The sequence below is a fragment of the Cynocephalus volans genome, chromosome 8 (genome assembly GCF_027409185.1).
Source record: "Cynocephalus volans isolate mCynVol1 chromosome 8, mCynVol1.pri, whole genome shotgun sequence".
NCBI classification, from domain to species: domain Eukaryota; kingdom Metazoa; phylum Chordata; class Mammalia; order Dermoptera; family Cynocephalidae; genus Cynocephalus; species Cynocephalus volans.
In genome coordinates, this window is record NC_084467.1 from 63,909,091 (window position 1) to 63,927,514 (window position 18,424).

Here is an 18,424-nt window from a genome sequence, read left to right on the forward strand (position 1 = left end):
CTTTTACCTATTATTTTATGTTAAGTTACCTTGTATAACCAGCATCTCACGGATATGCATTTGCATATATGTCATGATATCCATGCTAAAATTTCTGGTTATAGCCCTGTATTTGCCTCCCTAATTCTGATCACATGTAATTCTAAATGCACGAATTTTCTGCAAGCTTCCAGAGGGATTCAGAAAATCAGCCAATTAGAGATTATCTATTATTCATCTTTCCAGAGAATACAGTAATGATTGGAACGAGGAAAACACAAAGAAAGCTCAAGAATCTCATATTAGAGCAAAAGTTGTTCTGTACTAAAAAAATGTGAAACCATTCTAAAATATGATTTTCTGTCCTAAGCCTCCTAATGTGTGAAGAATGCCAAGAACTAACAAAGGTAAGTATGCTATTACCTTTATTACCTGATATGGCAATGACAGGTGCATTTTGGAGTTAGTGGAGAAAATATGGCAAGTCCTGAGGTTTAGATTAACATTTGACTGTTTAAGACTATACTTTCAGGGATCATTTCTATAGTTTGTAACATTTGACTGTTTGAATAATAACTACTCAAACATACTCTTAGAAATCATTGAAAATATATCAGTGCTGAAATTTATCTTATTCATGCCCAAATGTGAGTCTAAGACTACTGAGGCTTTCTGGATAACTATGGCTAAAAGATAAGTGTTTTAATGGTAGTCATTTCTATACCCTTTCCAACTGTGTTCTAGCATTCTGCTTGGAATTAGGAAGTCTCTCTCTTGATTGCTAATATAATTATAATGTCTGACATATATATTTTTTTAAAGATGTGCCTTCTGTTTTTATTTTTTAGATTAACATTGCTCCTCAGTACATCGATGTCTCATTTTTTCTGAATAGAATCTCCTCATTCTAATGAACCACATTTGGACAGTCTATGCAGATCCCTGCCATATTTGCTGAGCCCATCTTTCCAACTAATACTATTTGTCCAACAGCAACAAAGATAATATGGTCTCAAAGGTGCTCAAGGTTTTAACAGTTTAAGGTCACACCGTCAACCTTGCCGTATCTTTAGAGAACTCCTGGTAGTCTTTTAGGCTTGGTTTAAAAAGCTTTATAATTTATCACAACTCTTTTTTTTTTTAATTAATTTATTTTTTAAAAAATTTTATTTTGTCCATATACATTGTAGCTGATTATTGCTCCCCACCACCAAAACCTCCCTCCCTTCTCCCTCCCCCCCCTCAACAATGTCCTTTCTGTTTGCCTTTTTTTTTTTTTTTTTTTTTTTTTTTTTTTTTTTTTTGTCGTTTTTTCGTGACCGGCACTCACCCAGTGAGTGCACTGGTCAGTCCTATATAGGATCCGAACCCGCGGCAGGAGCGTCGCCGCGCTGCCAGCGCAGCACTCTACCAAGTGCGCCACGGGCTCAGCCCGATGTCCTTTCTGTTTGCTTGTCGTATCAAATTCAAGTAATTGTGGTTGTTATATCTTCTTCCCCCCTCCCTCGGTTTGTGTGTGTGTGTGTGTGTGTGTGTGTGTGTGTGTGTGTGTGTGTGAATTTATATATTAATTTTTAGCTCCCACCAATAAGTGAGAACATGTGGTATTTCTCTTTCTGTGCCTGACTTGTTTCACTTAATATAATTCTCTCAAGGTCCGTCCATGTTGTTGCAAATGGCAGTATTTCATTCGTTTTTATAGCTGAGTAGTATTCCATTGTGTAGATGTACCACATTTTCCGTATCCACTCATCTGATGATGGACATTTGGGCTGGTTCCAACTCTTGGCTATTGTAAAGAGTGCTGCGATGAACATTGGGGAACAGGTATACCTTCGACTTGATGATTTCCATTCCTCTGGGTATATTCCCAACAGTGGGATGGCTGGGTCGTATGGTAGATCTATCTGCAATTGTTTGAGGAACCTCCATACCATTTTCCATAGAGGCTGCACCATTTTGCAGTCCCACCAACAATGTATGAGAGTTCCTTTTTCTCCGCAACCTCGCCAGCATTTATCGTTCAGAGTAATTGAGAGTTATTGGACATTAAAGTAACTTGACTAACACTTTGTTACATACTTTGCAGCTTACATAGCTGCAGTAGAGAAACAAATAGACAGACAATCTAGATGAGTTGTAAGGCAACATGATTAATAGAAAATAAATTGTATCTATTCTTTCTGTCCAGGGTGAGTATTAGTTTTAACACACACCCAACAATTTGATATACTCTTCTTTCTTCTTTCCAAAGGTAACAGTAGAAACAGAACAAAAAACAGAGCACAGAAAGAGGGACAGATAGGCATAAACATGGAGAAAGAATTCTATTAACTACATTTACAGCTACACAATTATAGGTAAAATATGGATGAACAGTTAAATTGCATTTTTGTAGCAGCTAGAATCTTTGGCAGGCAACTGAAGCCAGTGCTGACTTAAGGCATTTACAGGATGGATATGGAGCAGAACGCAGAATTAAAGAAAATTATTTTTAAAAATCAGCTCACATAGTTTAGGAAAAGCAGCTACAAGGATCTAGCATCGAGAAGTGATGACTAATCTCTTTGGGGCACCACCAACAGAATCAATCAGTTCATGCCTATTCTTTTGGTTCTAAAATTAGAAATCAAATTCTAGGGTAAGAAAACTTAGCTGGCTTAACTTGGATCGTGGGCCCTTTGACTGGAGAAGGGCAGGATCCTTGATTAACAGTCCCCTTGACTATATCCAATGAAATAAGTCTCTCAAATCAAAATCACTTCCCTCTTAAAAGAGAAATGGATGTTGAAAATGCAAACCAACACATGTCCTGATTACAAATTAAGACAGGTAGAAAAAAAATAAGCAATGCATGTGTAATTTAAGAAGTCTGGTCTAAACTGGAGCTGAATCATCCCCCTCAAAAAAAAAAAAAAAGAGGATAATTTCATTAATTAGTGAGAACAAATTAGAAATTCCTTCTCAAACAATTGTTATTAACTTCATAAAGTCAGCTGGTAAAGACTCTCCTCCAGACTTTTTATATTTCCTGACTCATTATATACCTCTGACTACTGCAATCAGAATTCTGATGCCCACCTATCACAGATAAACCAGGTAAGCAAGATCGCTAATAGCATCTTGCTGTGTCTTGACTTCTTTCTGCTTGATTGGGCTACCTGTAGTTTGTTCAGTTGGGATCATGGCAGCACTGTGACCTAAGAAAAGATGAAAGATCTCTCTTATTACTCAACTAATATTGGCAGAACTAGAGCACGAACCCTTATGTTTTCTGCTTCTAAGTCCAATTGTTCCTGTAAAAGAAAAAGGCCTCTTCTAGTACTGAGAAAAAAGAAAGTTACATGGTAAATAGAATAAATGTCAATGAAGATATTCAATTGGCAGTTTCCATCAGCAAAAGGGAGAAGCAAGTAGAGGACATGCTTGACAACCAGAGTAGGAAACCCAAAGTCAAGTGCCAGCATAGCCACTTTGTTTTTAATGTTTGAATCCTAGAAACAACATTTTGTTCACTGCATATAAATTTACTATTTGCAAGACCACCAAATAAGACATAATGTCTTAAAAAGCAGTCAAATTGGAAAAGCAAAGCTAAATTGTCACTGCTTGCAAATGACATGATCCTATATAGAGAAAAACCCATAACATCTACCAAAAAAACTCCTAGAGCTCATAAATGAATTCAGTAAAGTTGCAGAATACAAAATCAATATGCAAAAATCAGTAGCATTCTTATACGTTGACAACAAACTAATAGAAAAAGAAATCAAGAAAGCAAGCTCATTTACAGTAGCCTACAAGAGAATAAAATACCTAGGAATAAATTTAACTAAAGATGTGAAAGATCTCTACAATAAGAACTACAGAACACTGCTGAAAGAAATTAAAGTGGATACCAAAAGATAGAAAGACATTCCATGTTCACGGATTAGAAGAATTAACATTGTGAGAATGTCCGTACTACCCAAGGAGATCTACATATTCAATGCAATCTTCATCAAAGAACCAATAACACTCTTCACAGAAACAGAAAAAAACAATCTTAACATTCATATGGAACAACAGAAGATCCCAAATAGCCAAAGCAATCCTAAGCAAAAAAAAAAGAGAAACACAACACTACCTGACTTCAAGTTAAACTAGCAAGTATAGTAACCAAAACAGCATGGTACTGGCATAAAAACAGGCACAAAGACCAATGGAACAGAATACAGAACCCAGAAATCAAACCATGTATTTACATCCAACTGATCTTTGACCAAGTCAGCAAGAACATACATTGAGGAAAGAATGGCTTCTTCAGTAAATGGTGCTGGGAAAACTGGATATCCATGTGTAGAAGAATGAAACGAAACCCATACATCTCACCATATACCAAAATTAACTCAAAGTGGATTACAGACTTATGTATAAGACCTGAAACTATAAAATTCCTGGAAGAAAACATAGGAGAAACACTTCAGGATGTAGGACTGGGCAAAGTCTTCATGAATAAGATCCCCAAAGCACAAGCAACAAAAGAAAAAATAAACAAATAGGGTTATATCAAACTAAAAATCTTCTTCACAGCAAAGGAAACAATTAACGGAGTGAACAGACAACATACAGAATGTGAGGAAATATTTTCAAACTATACAACCAACAAAGGATTGATATCCAGAATATACAAGTAACTCAAACAACTACACAGTAAAAACCAAATAATCCAATTAAATAATGGGCAAAGTTGCTGAATAGCCATTTCTTAAAGGAAGATATACAAATGGGCAACGGATACATGAAAAAATGCTCAACATCACTCAGCATCAGGGAAATGCAAATCAAAACCACATTGAGATATTATCTCATGCCAGTTAGACTGGCCAGTATCAAAAAGACAGAGAATAACAAAAGCTGGTGAGGATGCAGAGAAAAAGGAACTCCTCTGCACAGTTGGTGGGACTGTAAATTTGTACAGCCATTATGGAAAACTGTATGGAGTCTTCTCCAACAAGCACAGATAGAACTACCATGCGATCCAGTAATCCAAATTCTGAGTATATACCCAAAGGAATGGAAATTGTCATGTTGAAGGAATATATGCACTCCCATGTTTGTCATAGCTCTACTTACAATAGACAAGGTATGGAACCAACCTAAATGTCCATCAATGGACAACTAGATAAAGAAAATATGGTATATAAACACATGATGGAATACTACTCAGCCATACAAAGAGTGAAATTCTGCCATTCATTGCAACATGAATGAGCTTGGAGAAAATTATGTTATATGAAATAAGCCAGACACAGGAAGAGACATACCACATGTCCTCACTCATAAGTGGGAGCTAAGAAAGAAAGAGAGAAAAAGGGAAAAAGAGAAAGAAAGAAAGAAAGAAAGAAAGAAAGAAGGAAGGAAGGAAGGAAGGAAGGAAGGAAGGAAGGAAGGAAGGAAGGAAGGAAGGAAGGAAGGAAAGAAAGAAGAAAGGAGAGAGAGAGAGAAAGAAAAAGAGAGAGAGAAAGGATCGAGCCACATTAATACATGGAATTTACAGAAGGAGAAAACAGGTGTGTCGTTACTAGAAGTGGGAAAAGGGGAGGGGAGGGAGTTGGGGAGAAATTGGGTAATAGACACAAAGAATAATTATGATTTGTAATGATGAACATGATAACGATACTGATTTGATCATCACATATTGTACACAGTACTGATAGTCTATACCCCACAAATATGTATAAGCAATATGTTTCAATTTAAAAATAAATTTTAAAAAAATCAGAAACACACACACACAAATAATATTATGGAAGGGTAGATTGATCATATTAAATTGCTTTTGGAGTATAAAGCTAATTTCAGTTTTCTACAAAATGCACTATTTTCCTCTTGTATTTAAAATGTGAAGATTTTTCTGAATACACTAAGCAGCACTGCAGTTATTACCATTTCCAGAGACCAATAATTTACTCCTTCTAGAATACTCTTAGTTCTGAACCATATTTTCATATTCATACTACCAGGAAACAGTGTTGGAGAAGAGCATGATTTCTGAGGTCAGATGGATGGGCTTGCCTCTCAGTTCTCCCACTATGTCCGCTATAACTCAGGGCATGTCACTTAATTTCCCTAAACCTCAGTTTCCTCATCCATAAAATGGGAGTGTGTGTGTGTGTGTGTGTGTGTGTGTGTGTGTGTGTGTGTGTAGAAAAATATTTTATACTTATAAAATGCTTAGGACAGTGTCTGAAATATGTTAAGAATTCACAAAATACTAATTATTATTTTATAAGTTGCTGAACCCGTCTCTAGGGTAATTATTTTATCAATAAATCAAAAATAATAATCTATGGGGTTTTTTTGCTAGAGTGCTCTTGGGGTAAAGTGATACAATATATGCAAAACTGACTTGTAAAATACGAAATACCATTAAAGAAACATTATTTTGTGATTGTTATAGGGAAGTCTTCAAAGCAAACAAAGAGACTGACCACTGATCTTACCTAAATTACTGCCTTATAACAGAGTCAAAAATATTATGAGAGAAACAAAGAAGGAATACACACCACAAAGGTGTAAGATGGGATTCTCAGAACCTTTTGCCGATTGAGCATGAACTCTCACCAAATCCATAAAAATGAATCGTACCCTCATCAAAATGAGAAGTTAAAGACATGTATAGGCAATATAGGCTTATTTTCAGGGTTTGGGAACAAATTCAGGTAAAAGCCCTGCTATAGTTTGAATGTATCCTCCAGAATTCATGTGTTGGAAAGTTAATCCCCAATGTGGCAATGTTGGGAGGTTGGGTCTAACAGAAGTGTTTAGGTCACAAGGCCTCTGCCCTCATGAACAGATTGATGCCATTATGAAAAGAGCTCATGTGAGAGGGGCTCACAGGAGAGGGTTCACTTTCTTGCATTCTTGCCCTTCCACCTTCTACCATGTGATGACACTGCAAGCAAGAAGGCCCTGACCAGATGCTGATGCCTTAATCTTGAACTTCCCAGTCTCAGGAACCATGAGCCAATAAATTTATTTTTACTATAAATTAGTCAGCCTGCAGTATTTGTTATAGAAGCACAAAGGTCTAAGACAAGACTCCTCCCCAAAACAAATGAAATGATCAAAAATCAAATCAGTCTTTTTAAAAGAAAATCCTGAAGCTTTGAGACTATAGGTGTGCTATATAGATTATATATTATAACGGTATGATGTTGTCAAGCTAGGGTTTGGGTTCACAGACCCCTGTACAGACTGGGCCACAAACACTTCACACACAGGTCCATGAGCTAGGTAATAGGAAAAGATCCTGGGAGCTGTGGGTAAAAAATTAATAGGCTTTATTCAGAGCTAGGAGCAGCCACCCTAGTAGCCTCCTGGAGCGTCCTGAGAAGCGCCATGTATTAAAGTCGTTAGTTCTTTATACTTAGGTCCATAACCCAGGACACCTGGGTGCCCATATGCAATTACATTAGATAGTAACCAAGGAACACCTGGGTGCACTTGGATTTTTACAGGAAATTTTTGGCAAGATTCTGAACATTTGAGGGGCCCTGACCATTTCCTGTATTTCCCCTACAAATGTATATATCATAATGATTTAAACAGCATGTATTCTGAATCCAGATAAGAGTGAATACTTCTCAAAACAAAACAAAACAAGTTTGTACAATATAGTAACTTAACATGCAGTAAATATGCCATCTTGGCAGAAGGGCTATGGTCTACATGGAGGATAGAAGGTGGATATCAAAAAATAAGGAGAAGTTGCAACCCAACACTAATACACAGTTACTATGTTCCTGGCCTGTGGGCAGTTATTGCATTAAACTTCCCTAGGCTGATAGAAAGAGTCCTTCATGGTGTCTCAATCTCTTTTATTAACTGTGGCTCTTTAATACTAATTGAATGCACTTCCCACCAGAAGTGACCAATACAGTTTTGATTAGTCAGATATTGTTTAAGTGCGAAGTGAGTCTATCTACATCCTGATTTTAATCCCATATGCACAAGTAGATAGCATTAGTCAGTTTATTAGCTATAGTTGAATTCTATGAGAATGGAATCACATGATGTTTTACTGTGATTCTACAAAAGATTCACACCTGTGTGAGATTCTACCTGAGGCAGTAGTATTTTAGTTCAGTTAACTTCTTCATTTTATAGGTGAAGAAAATAAAGCTAACATGTATAAAGACAATTAGTATTACAGTTAGAAATAAAGAGGTTTTTAAGCCTTGTTATTAGCACTTACACCATTGTATAAATGGTAGAAAGAAAGAGGAAAAAAAAAGAAAGAGAATGAAAGAAACAGAAAGGAAAGAAAAAGGAAAGGAAAGGAAAAGTAATTTTGGCATTACACATTTGGAATAAAACTTTTTCCCAAATGTCTTACTAAGACAAATTGCAAACAGTTGAAATTTCCATGATAAAATACCCATAATCTTCTGTCACTCTTTGTCTTTTTATTTCAATGTTCTGGAGTGATTTTGTGCTGGAATACCATTTTTTCCTCAATATTTTACAGAAACAGCCATAAACAAGTAAACTTAATAACCTTCTCTTTGGAGATAAATCATTCAGAATATTGAGTTAAAGGCAGGAACACTGACATTGCTTTTATTTTTGTTAAATGCCTTGGACAAGTAGCGAGTCCTTCAAGAACCTTCAGGTAAAACAGGAATAATAAATGACCTTTTAAACAAACCAAAGAAGAGAAAATGGGGAATGTACCAAAAAAATATCCTAGTAGCTGTACTCTACTCTAATTATAGGCACCTGTGGTCGACCAAACAACTCTAGGATGACCCCAAGAGTCCATGTCTTCATCTAATCCCCTTCTACTGAGTGTGGAAGGGACTGTGACTCCATTCTAAACAATAGAATATGGTAAAGGTAAAGATATCACTCCCTTCATTACATTATCATTATGTTATACACACACACACACACACACACACACACACACACACACGTATAAAATTATGACATGTATAAATGTAACAAAATAATTTATACATAAACTATAAATATAAATATTAATTAGTTATACCATGGAAACTGCAGAATAATAACTGTCTTGTTTTAAGTCACTATCGTTGTGGTAACTTGTTACACAGCAATAGAAAACTAACACAGCTATGGTCTACTGCAGTTTACTCTTGTAATTCTGATAAATTTTCCCTAAGTAAACAGAATAGAGCCTGATACACCCAATGTGAAAGCCTAGGTCCATCAGTATTAACTAATTCAATTTTGGGCAAGTTACTTAATCTTGCTGCCTCAGTTTTCTCATGTATAAAAATGGCAATAATAACAACTACCTTGCAGGTTTGGTATAATTTAAAATAGTGAATAGAAAATGCATGGCACGGAATAGGCCTTCCATAAATTGTAGCTCAATACATATATGAAACTCAGCCTGTTTCTTTGGACCAGGAGAGCCAGAACACTGTACAGATTTACTTTCAAAGAGAATGCATTGCCCTTCTTGACCTGGCAGTGACTGCCGAGAACCACTGTCTGCATTCTATCATTAAGCCAATGATTTTACTGATCACAGAGATGAGATGCAGCTTGGGTTTAGAGGTAAGATTTGGACCACGGAACAGAGCAAGTCTACAGAGTCTGCATAGATTCAAACGTGTACTCTGAGTTTAATCACATCCATCTTAACCCACAAAATAACCATTCACAGATAGAAAAAGGAAATTGTGTAGCCACAAGTAAGAAAAAAAATTACAGTCGTTTAAAGGCTTAACATTCTTAGTTTAGTCAGGTGAAATCACACAGCAGATCTCAGCACTAATTATAGTAATTTAGTCTCTCATATAAGTAGGTTTCTGGGGAACTTTAATCAAAGGATAGTGAAGCTATACAAATACTTTGATTTTACTGTTTGTATCTTTTTTCAGTTCTTCATATCTGTTTCCATTTTGTTTAGTTCAAGAATGCCTGGGTTTTAACCACCAAAGTGAACACTCATTTTCACTAAAAGTCAAAAGAGGATTACTCTACAATAATAAATGTCATAAAGAAAGGCTGTTCCCTGCAGAAAACTTTTCCATGTGGGACTAATAAAATCACAATTCTTCATCAGTTATAATTACACACTATAGAGGTCTGGGTGGTACAAATATCAAAGTTCTGTCTCGCGGGGGAAATTTTTTTTTTAATAGCCATATAAGAGAATGGAAGTAGGAGTTTAATATACTGCAATTTCAGCCAATGTTTTATATATATAGTTGGTTCGACTCGTTTGGATTGATAACATTCAATAACGCACCAGAGCATATTGCTAGAGGACAGAACTATCCACTTCTATCTCTCTGGTTTTAGTCTCTAAATACACTCTGCACACTTCCACTAAGAGGAACAGGCTCTGGGGGCAGAGGAAGTTATGAGCTTTCTCATAACTCCACTGTTCCCTTTGCGCATCCTTAGTGATTCTGAAAGCTCACAGCCGGAAAGAATCCGATATCCATATATTTAATTTTACATCAGGAAGAGAAAATATTATTCAGCTGTATGGAACTGCTCATGAACTAGCGCCAATGCAAATATTAACATTCCAAATCATTAGGGTCTCAGTCTCACTATGAAAACAATGCAAATATTCTTGGTTTCTCCTCTTACAAAGATTTACTGAGAGCCAAATATTTTGCATATTCTCAGTGAAAAGTTTTCAACAAAATATTATTTTGTAACTGTTCTGAAAGTTAATGGGATTAGTGAATGTGCAGAATTAAAAATATATATCAATGGAACCAATGATATATTCATTTTGTTGGATAAGCTTGAAGTTCCCATTTCTGGCTATATTCTCACAATCATAAATGACGAAGTCATATATTTCTATGTGTGTCATAATTAAAACTGCAACTACCAAACAAAAACTTGAAAGAATGGATTTTATAGGCACAATAAATATCATTACATACACGAAGATCTTTAAAATTGAAAACTGTGTTTATCTTCTAAGCTTAGAAAAATATTGAAAATACTAAAGTATTAGCCACTTATGGCAAATGCTAAAGATAAGTATTCTGAAATTAATGTATTTGCATGTATAATTAAGCTAATTCTTATTGCTCATGTTTGCCAAAGAAAAAGATTCAAAGCCTACTTTGTTTCCTCATAGGAAATTCATAAGAACTTCAATGAATATTGGAAACAATTGGTAATTTTTTTAAAAAATGATCTATATTTTTAGTAGGCATCTTAGATTTCTCTCAAATATGTCTCACAACATCCTCCAAAAGTGTCAATCAAGAGTAAAATTTAGTGAGAGGTTTCTACCAGAAAAAGACATTCAGTTACTGAGTTACACCTATGTTTATATCAAAACAGGGTTTCTAATGTCAGACTCAATATGCCCAGGACACGTGTTCACTGAGAAAACAGCATTATCACATCCCTTCAATAGTGTACAAAGGTTTATATTTTTATGTTAGCTACCCCTCTCCTCTTTCTCAGCAATGTGTACAATAAGCAATAACCTGTGTCCAGGCCGCTGCTTTGCACCCTCACTCCTCTTCTGTATACAACTTTGAGACACCACACAACCCTATTTGTGAGTCTCTGAACATATCCTATACTTGTCTGTCTCTGCCCTATGTCCCTGCCTTTCCTAAGCCTGGAATATAGTCCATATTCCCCTTTCTTGCATCCCATATGGCCTTTAAAAGTGCTGCTCATTCTTCAAAATATAGCTGAAATGATATTTCCCCTCTGAAGTCTTCAGTCACCACAACAGGAATTAATCACACCTCCTCGGGGCTCCCTAGTTCTGTGTTCATACTTACCTTCGACACCTGTCACTTCATGCATTTCGTTATGGTAATTTTGAAACACATTTTTCTTCCCCATTTGATCGTATAATCATTTAGGTCAGGGATAACACCTTAGTAAACACTGGCTAAGTTTAACTTAATTTCAAATGTTCTGTGAAAAATGAATAGAAAAAAATGAAAATACTTGTACCTGTTTGGCTCTATTGTTAAACTATATTCCTCCCCAAGTTCACAATTGTTCCCAGTAGTAAATGAATTCCCAGATACTATTCACGAACATGGGTGCTTAATAAATATTTTCTGACGAGCTTTCCTTTTATTTAAAGTTACCAACGAGAGACACAAAAACTTTGGAAGAAAATTTGTTTTTCCTTCTTGGAGTCCAAATATAAAGTCACGATAGATTGTTTACTACCTCATAATTAAACTGTTAAGTAAGCAGGTAAAGGGCCACAAGAAATGATTACATTGTATAATAAAAAATATAGTAATTGTCCTGATTTGAGCATCACATATTGCACACAAGTATTAATAGTCAATTCTGTACCCCACAGATAAGTACATTCAATCATGTTTCAATAAAAAAAAATTTTTTTAAACACAAAACAAAATTAAGCAAATTAAACGTTTTATAACCTGTCTGGACCAGTAGTTATCAACTTTTTCGGCAAATAGGTATCTCTTTTCAATATCAAAAATATCAGGAATCTCTACATCACTGCTTTGTCTGATGCTGTTTCCCCAGAACTTAGAACAATGCCCAGCTCCTTGGTGTTCTTCCAGGTCACTCCCTCTAGTTCCCCACTCTGATATTTCTTAGACCCCTTTGAAACCTTGAATTAATTGACACCACCACTTGTTTATTGTCCTTCCCTAAGACCCTCCGTGCTCTCCTTTCCCTCCTCAGTCAGCTTAGATCCTGTGAGTCATCGTTATATTTCTCCTTTTTGTACATTCGCACTCACTTTATCCTACAAGCCAGGCTAACCCCCAGCCCTTGTTAAACCCACTCTGCATATTATACCCCTGCCTCTGAGCAGGTGAAGACAGCTGCAGAAAAGCCCTCTGTGCTGAACTCCTTCATTTTAAATCCATAACTTTGAATCACTAGTGGAACCATAGTGCCGCACTGGACAATCCTCTATTATTCTTAATGGATGATCTGGCTTCATATTTCACTGAGATTCTCCCTTGCTTTCCTTCAAATTGACCGCATAACATGCATCTTTAACCTTAGTGCCTGGCTCTGCTACACTGTAGGAACTGTCTGTACACATACTACAGCCTATAACGTGAAAAATAGGCCCAGAAACGCTGATGAACTTGTCCTCATGAAGGTCTAGCATTTGAACTTAGTCATTCTGATGTCCATAAATTCCCAAAATAGGTGTTTATTTGCTTGGGTGGCAAATACATAGAATTAGAAGAAAAATTAGACTAGTTTGGGTTCAAATCATGACACCACCTTTTATCATATTGTTGACTTACCTTTTTTCATATTGTCTAAGTTCTCAAGGCCTACATTTTCTCATCTGTAAAATGGGAATAATAAAACTTGTGTTACAGATAATTAGTGCCCTGTAAATGTTAGTGTCCTTTTCTTCCATTTATATAGAAACTGAATTTTAGTTTCATACTCTTTTGAGTTTCCCATGGGGAAAAACATAGCAAAACTTTTTTATCTATGAGCTAATACATCAGAAAACAAACAGACAAACAAACAAACAAACAAACAGAAAACAAGAAGGGATACATTTACTAAAGCATGAATATCTGTGTTTATTTTGAAAATTTTAATTTTACTGGGAATTAGTCTCTTAATCCTAATCTGAGATGTGAGCATAAACTGTGAATTAGTTCGAGAGGACAAGATAGGCCAGGAATAGTGCACTAAGCGTTCCATGATGGGGAGCCTGGAATCTCTTTCCATTGTTGTCCGTCATTGCTCCATATACCAACACCAGGTCTCAATAGTGTGTGCCTAGTGATTATTTCACTTTTCTTACCTAACTGTATAGTCATATGGCTTCCAAAACAGACTATTCCTACCTTCCCAGTTTATAATTACCATGATTGGGTCCTTCAAGTAATGACAAAGAAAAAGATAGGTGCAAAGGCCCACCACAGTGACATTTTAAAAGTTAGCCACTTAGAAATGTTGTCAATAAGGAGATTTTGATGCCATTTTTCAAATCCTAATGTCTAGTGTTACCATATTGTGACAGGCAACTTTAAAAAAGAGAATAAATCTTCCAAACTACTATTCTTTGCGCAAGTTGCAGATTTATTTCCTTCTCAAATTGCAGACTTCACTCTTGCTTAATTTTCATTGTCCTAATAATTCATCACAGTAAGCTTCATCTCAATGTGACAGCAAGAAAAATGGAACCTTTGCTGGTGCTCAAAAAATTCGTATCTGAGGGAAGAATTTATTCAGTATAAATGTTAATGCAAGCACAGATTGCTAGATAATGTTAAGATACAGCTATATAGAGATAATCATAGAAGGCTGCTTCAGATAAAATTCTATATTATTTATAATTAGTATTTAATTTTTCAATTCCAAGACACATAGCATTACTAAAGGGCTATGACTGACATTGACCTCAATGTTCCTCTTAGCCCACTAAAAGCACAAATAAATATATAATTGAAAATACCAAATATTTAAAATCCTATTGATAGAAACTAAAAATTAGTGAGTGAATTACAGTGAATGATCCTACTTTTTACAAAAATTTAAGACGTCCAGTTTACACTCATAGTACCTACTGGTAAATAAAAGAATGAAAGCTAGAGAAATAAAAAAGAAAATTTGGATGCTAATTTATTTATTTATCTATCTATTTTTAAATGATTACATTGTGTAATGTTGAACAGACTAATTATATCGATTTGAGCATTGCATATTACTCACAGATATTGATATTGAATTCTGTATCCCATAGATATGTACAATCAATTATGTTTCAATAAAAAAAAGAAAAAAAATTTAAAAGGGATACTAATTTAAATTCAGCTTTCACTGCTACATCTTCTTCCTCTAGCCCAAATAAATAACTCTGTATTATGAAAACAAAGCAAAGTTAAAATCAAGGAGGAAAAGTACAAGCAGAGAACCCACATGTCATCACTTCTTTTGACATCTGTTAGACCTTCTAAGGACTTGACTTGTATAGAACTGTAAAGTCAGACATGTTCCCCAAATAAACTGTTTGCTGTTTGCTGAGAGACCCTGAAAGCTGTGCATTTATTATGTTAACTGATGATCATTATACATATCACATATACGCTCTGGTTTCCATTTGTCTAATGAAGGGGTAACAAATTCAAATAACTTCAGGTGCCAGACAGAAAATATAAATGTAGGAACCAGAACAGTGGGTACTGTCATGAATAGAAGAGGGTATGCCCTTTGGAAAAGTATTCAAATTTAAAAACATATTAAACACTTTAATGGATAAATTTCCTTCAGTAGCCAGCTTTTGACCCCTGGTCTACATTATCTAGTTTTATTCTCTAACATGAAATTACAAACTAATCACCACATTCAGGAGCAATTATAACTGGCCAAAAGCATGAAAGGTCAACTATAGCTGTTGAGATTGTCTACTGGTCATTTCTTGCTGCTAAATAAATCTTAAGATTCGTTAGCCAAGGCAGAGTTGCCAAATGATAATGAAAAGACAGATTTACTAAGATGTAAGGTACTCCATAACTTAGGTAGAATGATGGCATTCTCATACCAGCCTCTGAATAATAGTGTGACAGTCGTATTTTCCTGATTATTACTGTCTTTAAGCAGATTACTTCTGTGGACCCTGGAAATCCTGGAGTTCATAGCTTCCTTAAAAAGGGTGCTCCAGGAATACCTCTTAGTCTTCCAGAACTACTGAACAAATCCTAGCTTGACCTATTTTGAATAAACACGGGGCACTATATATGGACATTCAAATACTAAAAGTATTGCTTACAGGGGGAATTGGTAAAGGGACATGAAAATCAACTACATTGTATACTGATAAATTTTTTTTAAAACGTCAATTTTGCACCCCACATATATGTATTAAAAAAAAAAAAAAAAAGTATTGCTTACACAGGAAACCAGTTCAGGCAGGCCTGCCTTAACATTTCTAGCAGCATATGAAACTCATGACTTTCATCATTTTAAAGGGATCTCTCAGCATCATGTCAACTCACATACTTCCAAGTTCTTTTCTAGGAAGCCGAAATCTACCTAACTTGTTCATTGATTTGTGCAAGTTTCCTTACTGTGTGCTCATTCATAAATTATCAAACAGCTGGAGAAGAAGCTGTGGATCTCAACATAGCAAGTTATGTTCTCATTCCTGGTTAGATAAGGTTAAAGAAGTAATTTCTTTTCCAAGAGCCAATATGACACATTGAATTTTAAAAGAGTAAATCTTGCTTAGGATTTGATTTCATTTTTCTGTGTTTTCTTACCAGGTAAATAGAAGCATGCTTCCCCAATATGAGCTTGTCTTGCTCGATAGTCACACAAGGAGATTCGACTAATTTAGGATTACTTCCTAGATCTACAGATTGGCAAATTACATCCAAAACACTCCTTCCTTAAAACATAATAAACCTTGGAAATAAAAAGCAAAATTGAATCTCTGCTTACTACGAACATGACCAGAAATTAACATCCATGTGTTTATTAGATTGCGTTTTCACTCAGCTCAACATAAAATGAAACAAAATAGAATCAATTTTTGGAACAAAATTTATGCTCTAAGAGTTTAGATAAGAGTTAATGATGCACACTTTCTCCCCAACAAAAGAAGAAAACCAGAACCCCTAAGATTCTCAATATGACAGAGAAATATACTTTTGTTGTTATCCAAATGAATCAATAGATTATCTTAAGCCATCTGAAATCAGGCATTTTAAAAGAACCAAGATAAAGTCAGTAAAAGTTTCAATTTTTAGAGCTTTCTCCTTTTTCATCGAAGATGATATGAATAGAAGACTGTAAGTTCCAGGGACCTCATTGTTCCCCTTTCACTTTCTTCCTTAAAATAAACCTCTTCTTACTGAAAGCAAAGCTTGCTACCATCCTGAATCTCTCTGCTATGTTGACTCTACCACCAAGACGGTTTAAGCTAAAATCATATTTGTGAATTATATATTCTAACATTTGTGAGATCATAGGAAAAATCAGCTATTATAACCTCCTTTATCCTGCTTTATTGAAGTTCATTTCCTAACCCTGGTTTCTTTTTAAAGCATTCTTTTGTGGTTATTTTTGCTTTTCTTGTGGTTTTTCTTGTTATTATTATTCATGCTCTTATTGTTTTAATAATTAAGTTATTCAATAGTTTACTGAGTGATTGTCAGAAATAGATAAAAAGAGAAGCACACTCTCTTGCGGTTCCCGGTATTTGGGCCTTACCTCGTAACAGCAGGAAAAGAAAATGGCATTGCTGTGCTACAACCGGGGCTGCGGCCAGCGCTTCGACCCCGAGACCAATTCCGAAGATGCTTGCACTTACCACCCAGGTGTTCCAGTCTTTCATGACGCATTAAAGGGTTGGTCTTGCTGTAAGAGAAGAACAACTGATTTTTCTGATTTCTTAAGCATTGTAGGCTGTACAAAAGGTAGGCATAATAGTGAGAAGCCACCTGAACCAGTCAAACCTGAAGTCAAGACCACTGAGAAGAAAGAACTATCTGAATTGAAACCCAAATTTCAGGAGCACATCATTCAAGCCCCTAAACCTGTAGAAGCAATAAAAAGGCCAAGCCCAGATGAACCAATGACAAATTTGGAATTAAAAATATCTGCCTCCCTAAAACAAGCACTTGATAAACTTAAACTGTCATCAGGAAATGAAGAAGATAAGAAAGAAGAAGAGAGTGATGAAATTAAGATTGGGACCTCATGTAAAAATGGAGGGTGTTTAAAGACATATCAGGGTCCACAGAGTCTAGAAGAAGTCTGTGTATATCATTCTGGAGTACCTATTTTTCATGAGGGGATGAAGTACTGGAGTTGTTGTAGAAGAAAAACTTCTGATTTTAATACATTCTTAGCCCAAGAGGGCTGTACAACAGGGAGACACATGTGGACTAAAAAGGATGCTGGGAAAAAAGTTGTTCCATGTAGACATGACTGGCATCAAACAGGGGGTGAAGTCACCATTTCAGTATACGCTAAAAATTCACTTCCAGAACTTAGTCGAGTAGAAGCAAATAGCACATTGTTAAATGTGCATATTGTATTTGAAGGAGAGAAGGAATTTCATCAAAATGTGAACTTATGGGGTGTGATTGATGTAAAGCGAAGTTATGTGACTATGACTGCAACAAAGATTGAGATCACCATGAGAAAAGCTGAACCTATGCAATGGGCAAGCCTTGAACTGCCTGCAAGCAAAAAGCAGGAAAAACAAAAAGAAGATATAACAGATTGAGGGGGCGGGGGCGGGGAGGGTAATTGCCTGCTGCAGAATTCTTAATCTGTGGTGAAGTGGTGGCTTACTGCTGTAGTCTTTTGTGATCATCATCATCATTGAATCTGGCATTTCAGGGTCAACATTAGGTTTTTAAAAGCAAAAATCATTTCATATTTTTGTGCCTCCCATCTTCCTTGTGAGTTACTTAAGATCTATTATACATTTCTCCTCCCTGGTGGAACCATAGTT

At 35.7% G+C, this 18,424-nt stretch overlaps 1 protein-coding gene and 1 pseudogene across 1 annotated transcript; both read left to right on the forward strand.

Annotated features, from left to right (window-relative positions):
* The first annotated feature begins 495 nt into the window (after positions 1-495).
* Positions 496-576, forward strand: LOC134385285 (small nucleolar RNA U3; annotated as a pseudogene).
* Positions 577-17,186: 16,610 nt separating this feature from the next.
* Positions 17,187-18,194, forward strand: LOC134384699 (cysteine and histidine-rich domain-containing protein 1). Its single transcript, XM_063106393.1, has one exon. The coding sequence runs from the start codon at positions 17,195-17,197 to the stop codon at positions 18,191-18,193; it is 999 nt and encodes a 332-aa protein (XP_062962463.1). The 5' UTR covers positions 17,187-17,194; the 3' UTR covers position 18,194.
* The last annotated feature ends 230 nt before the right edge of the window (positions 18,195-18,424 follow it).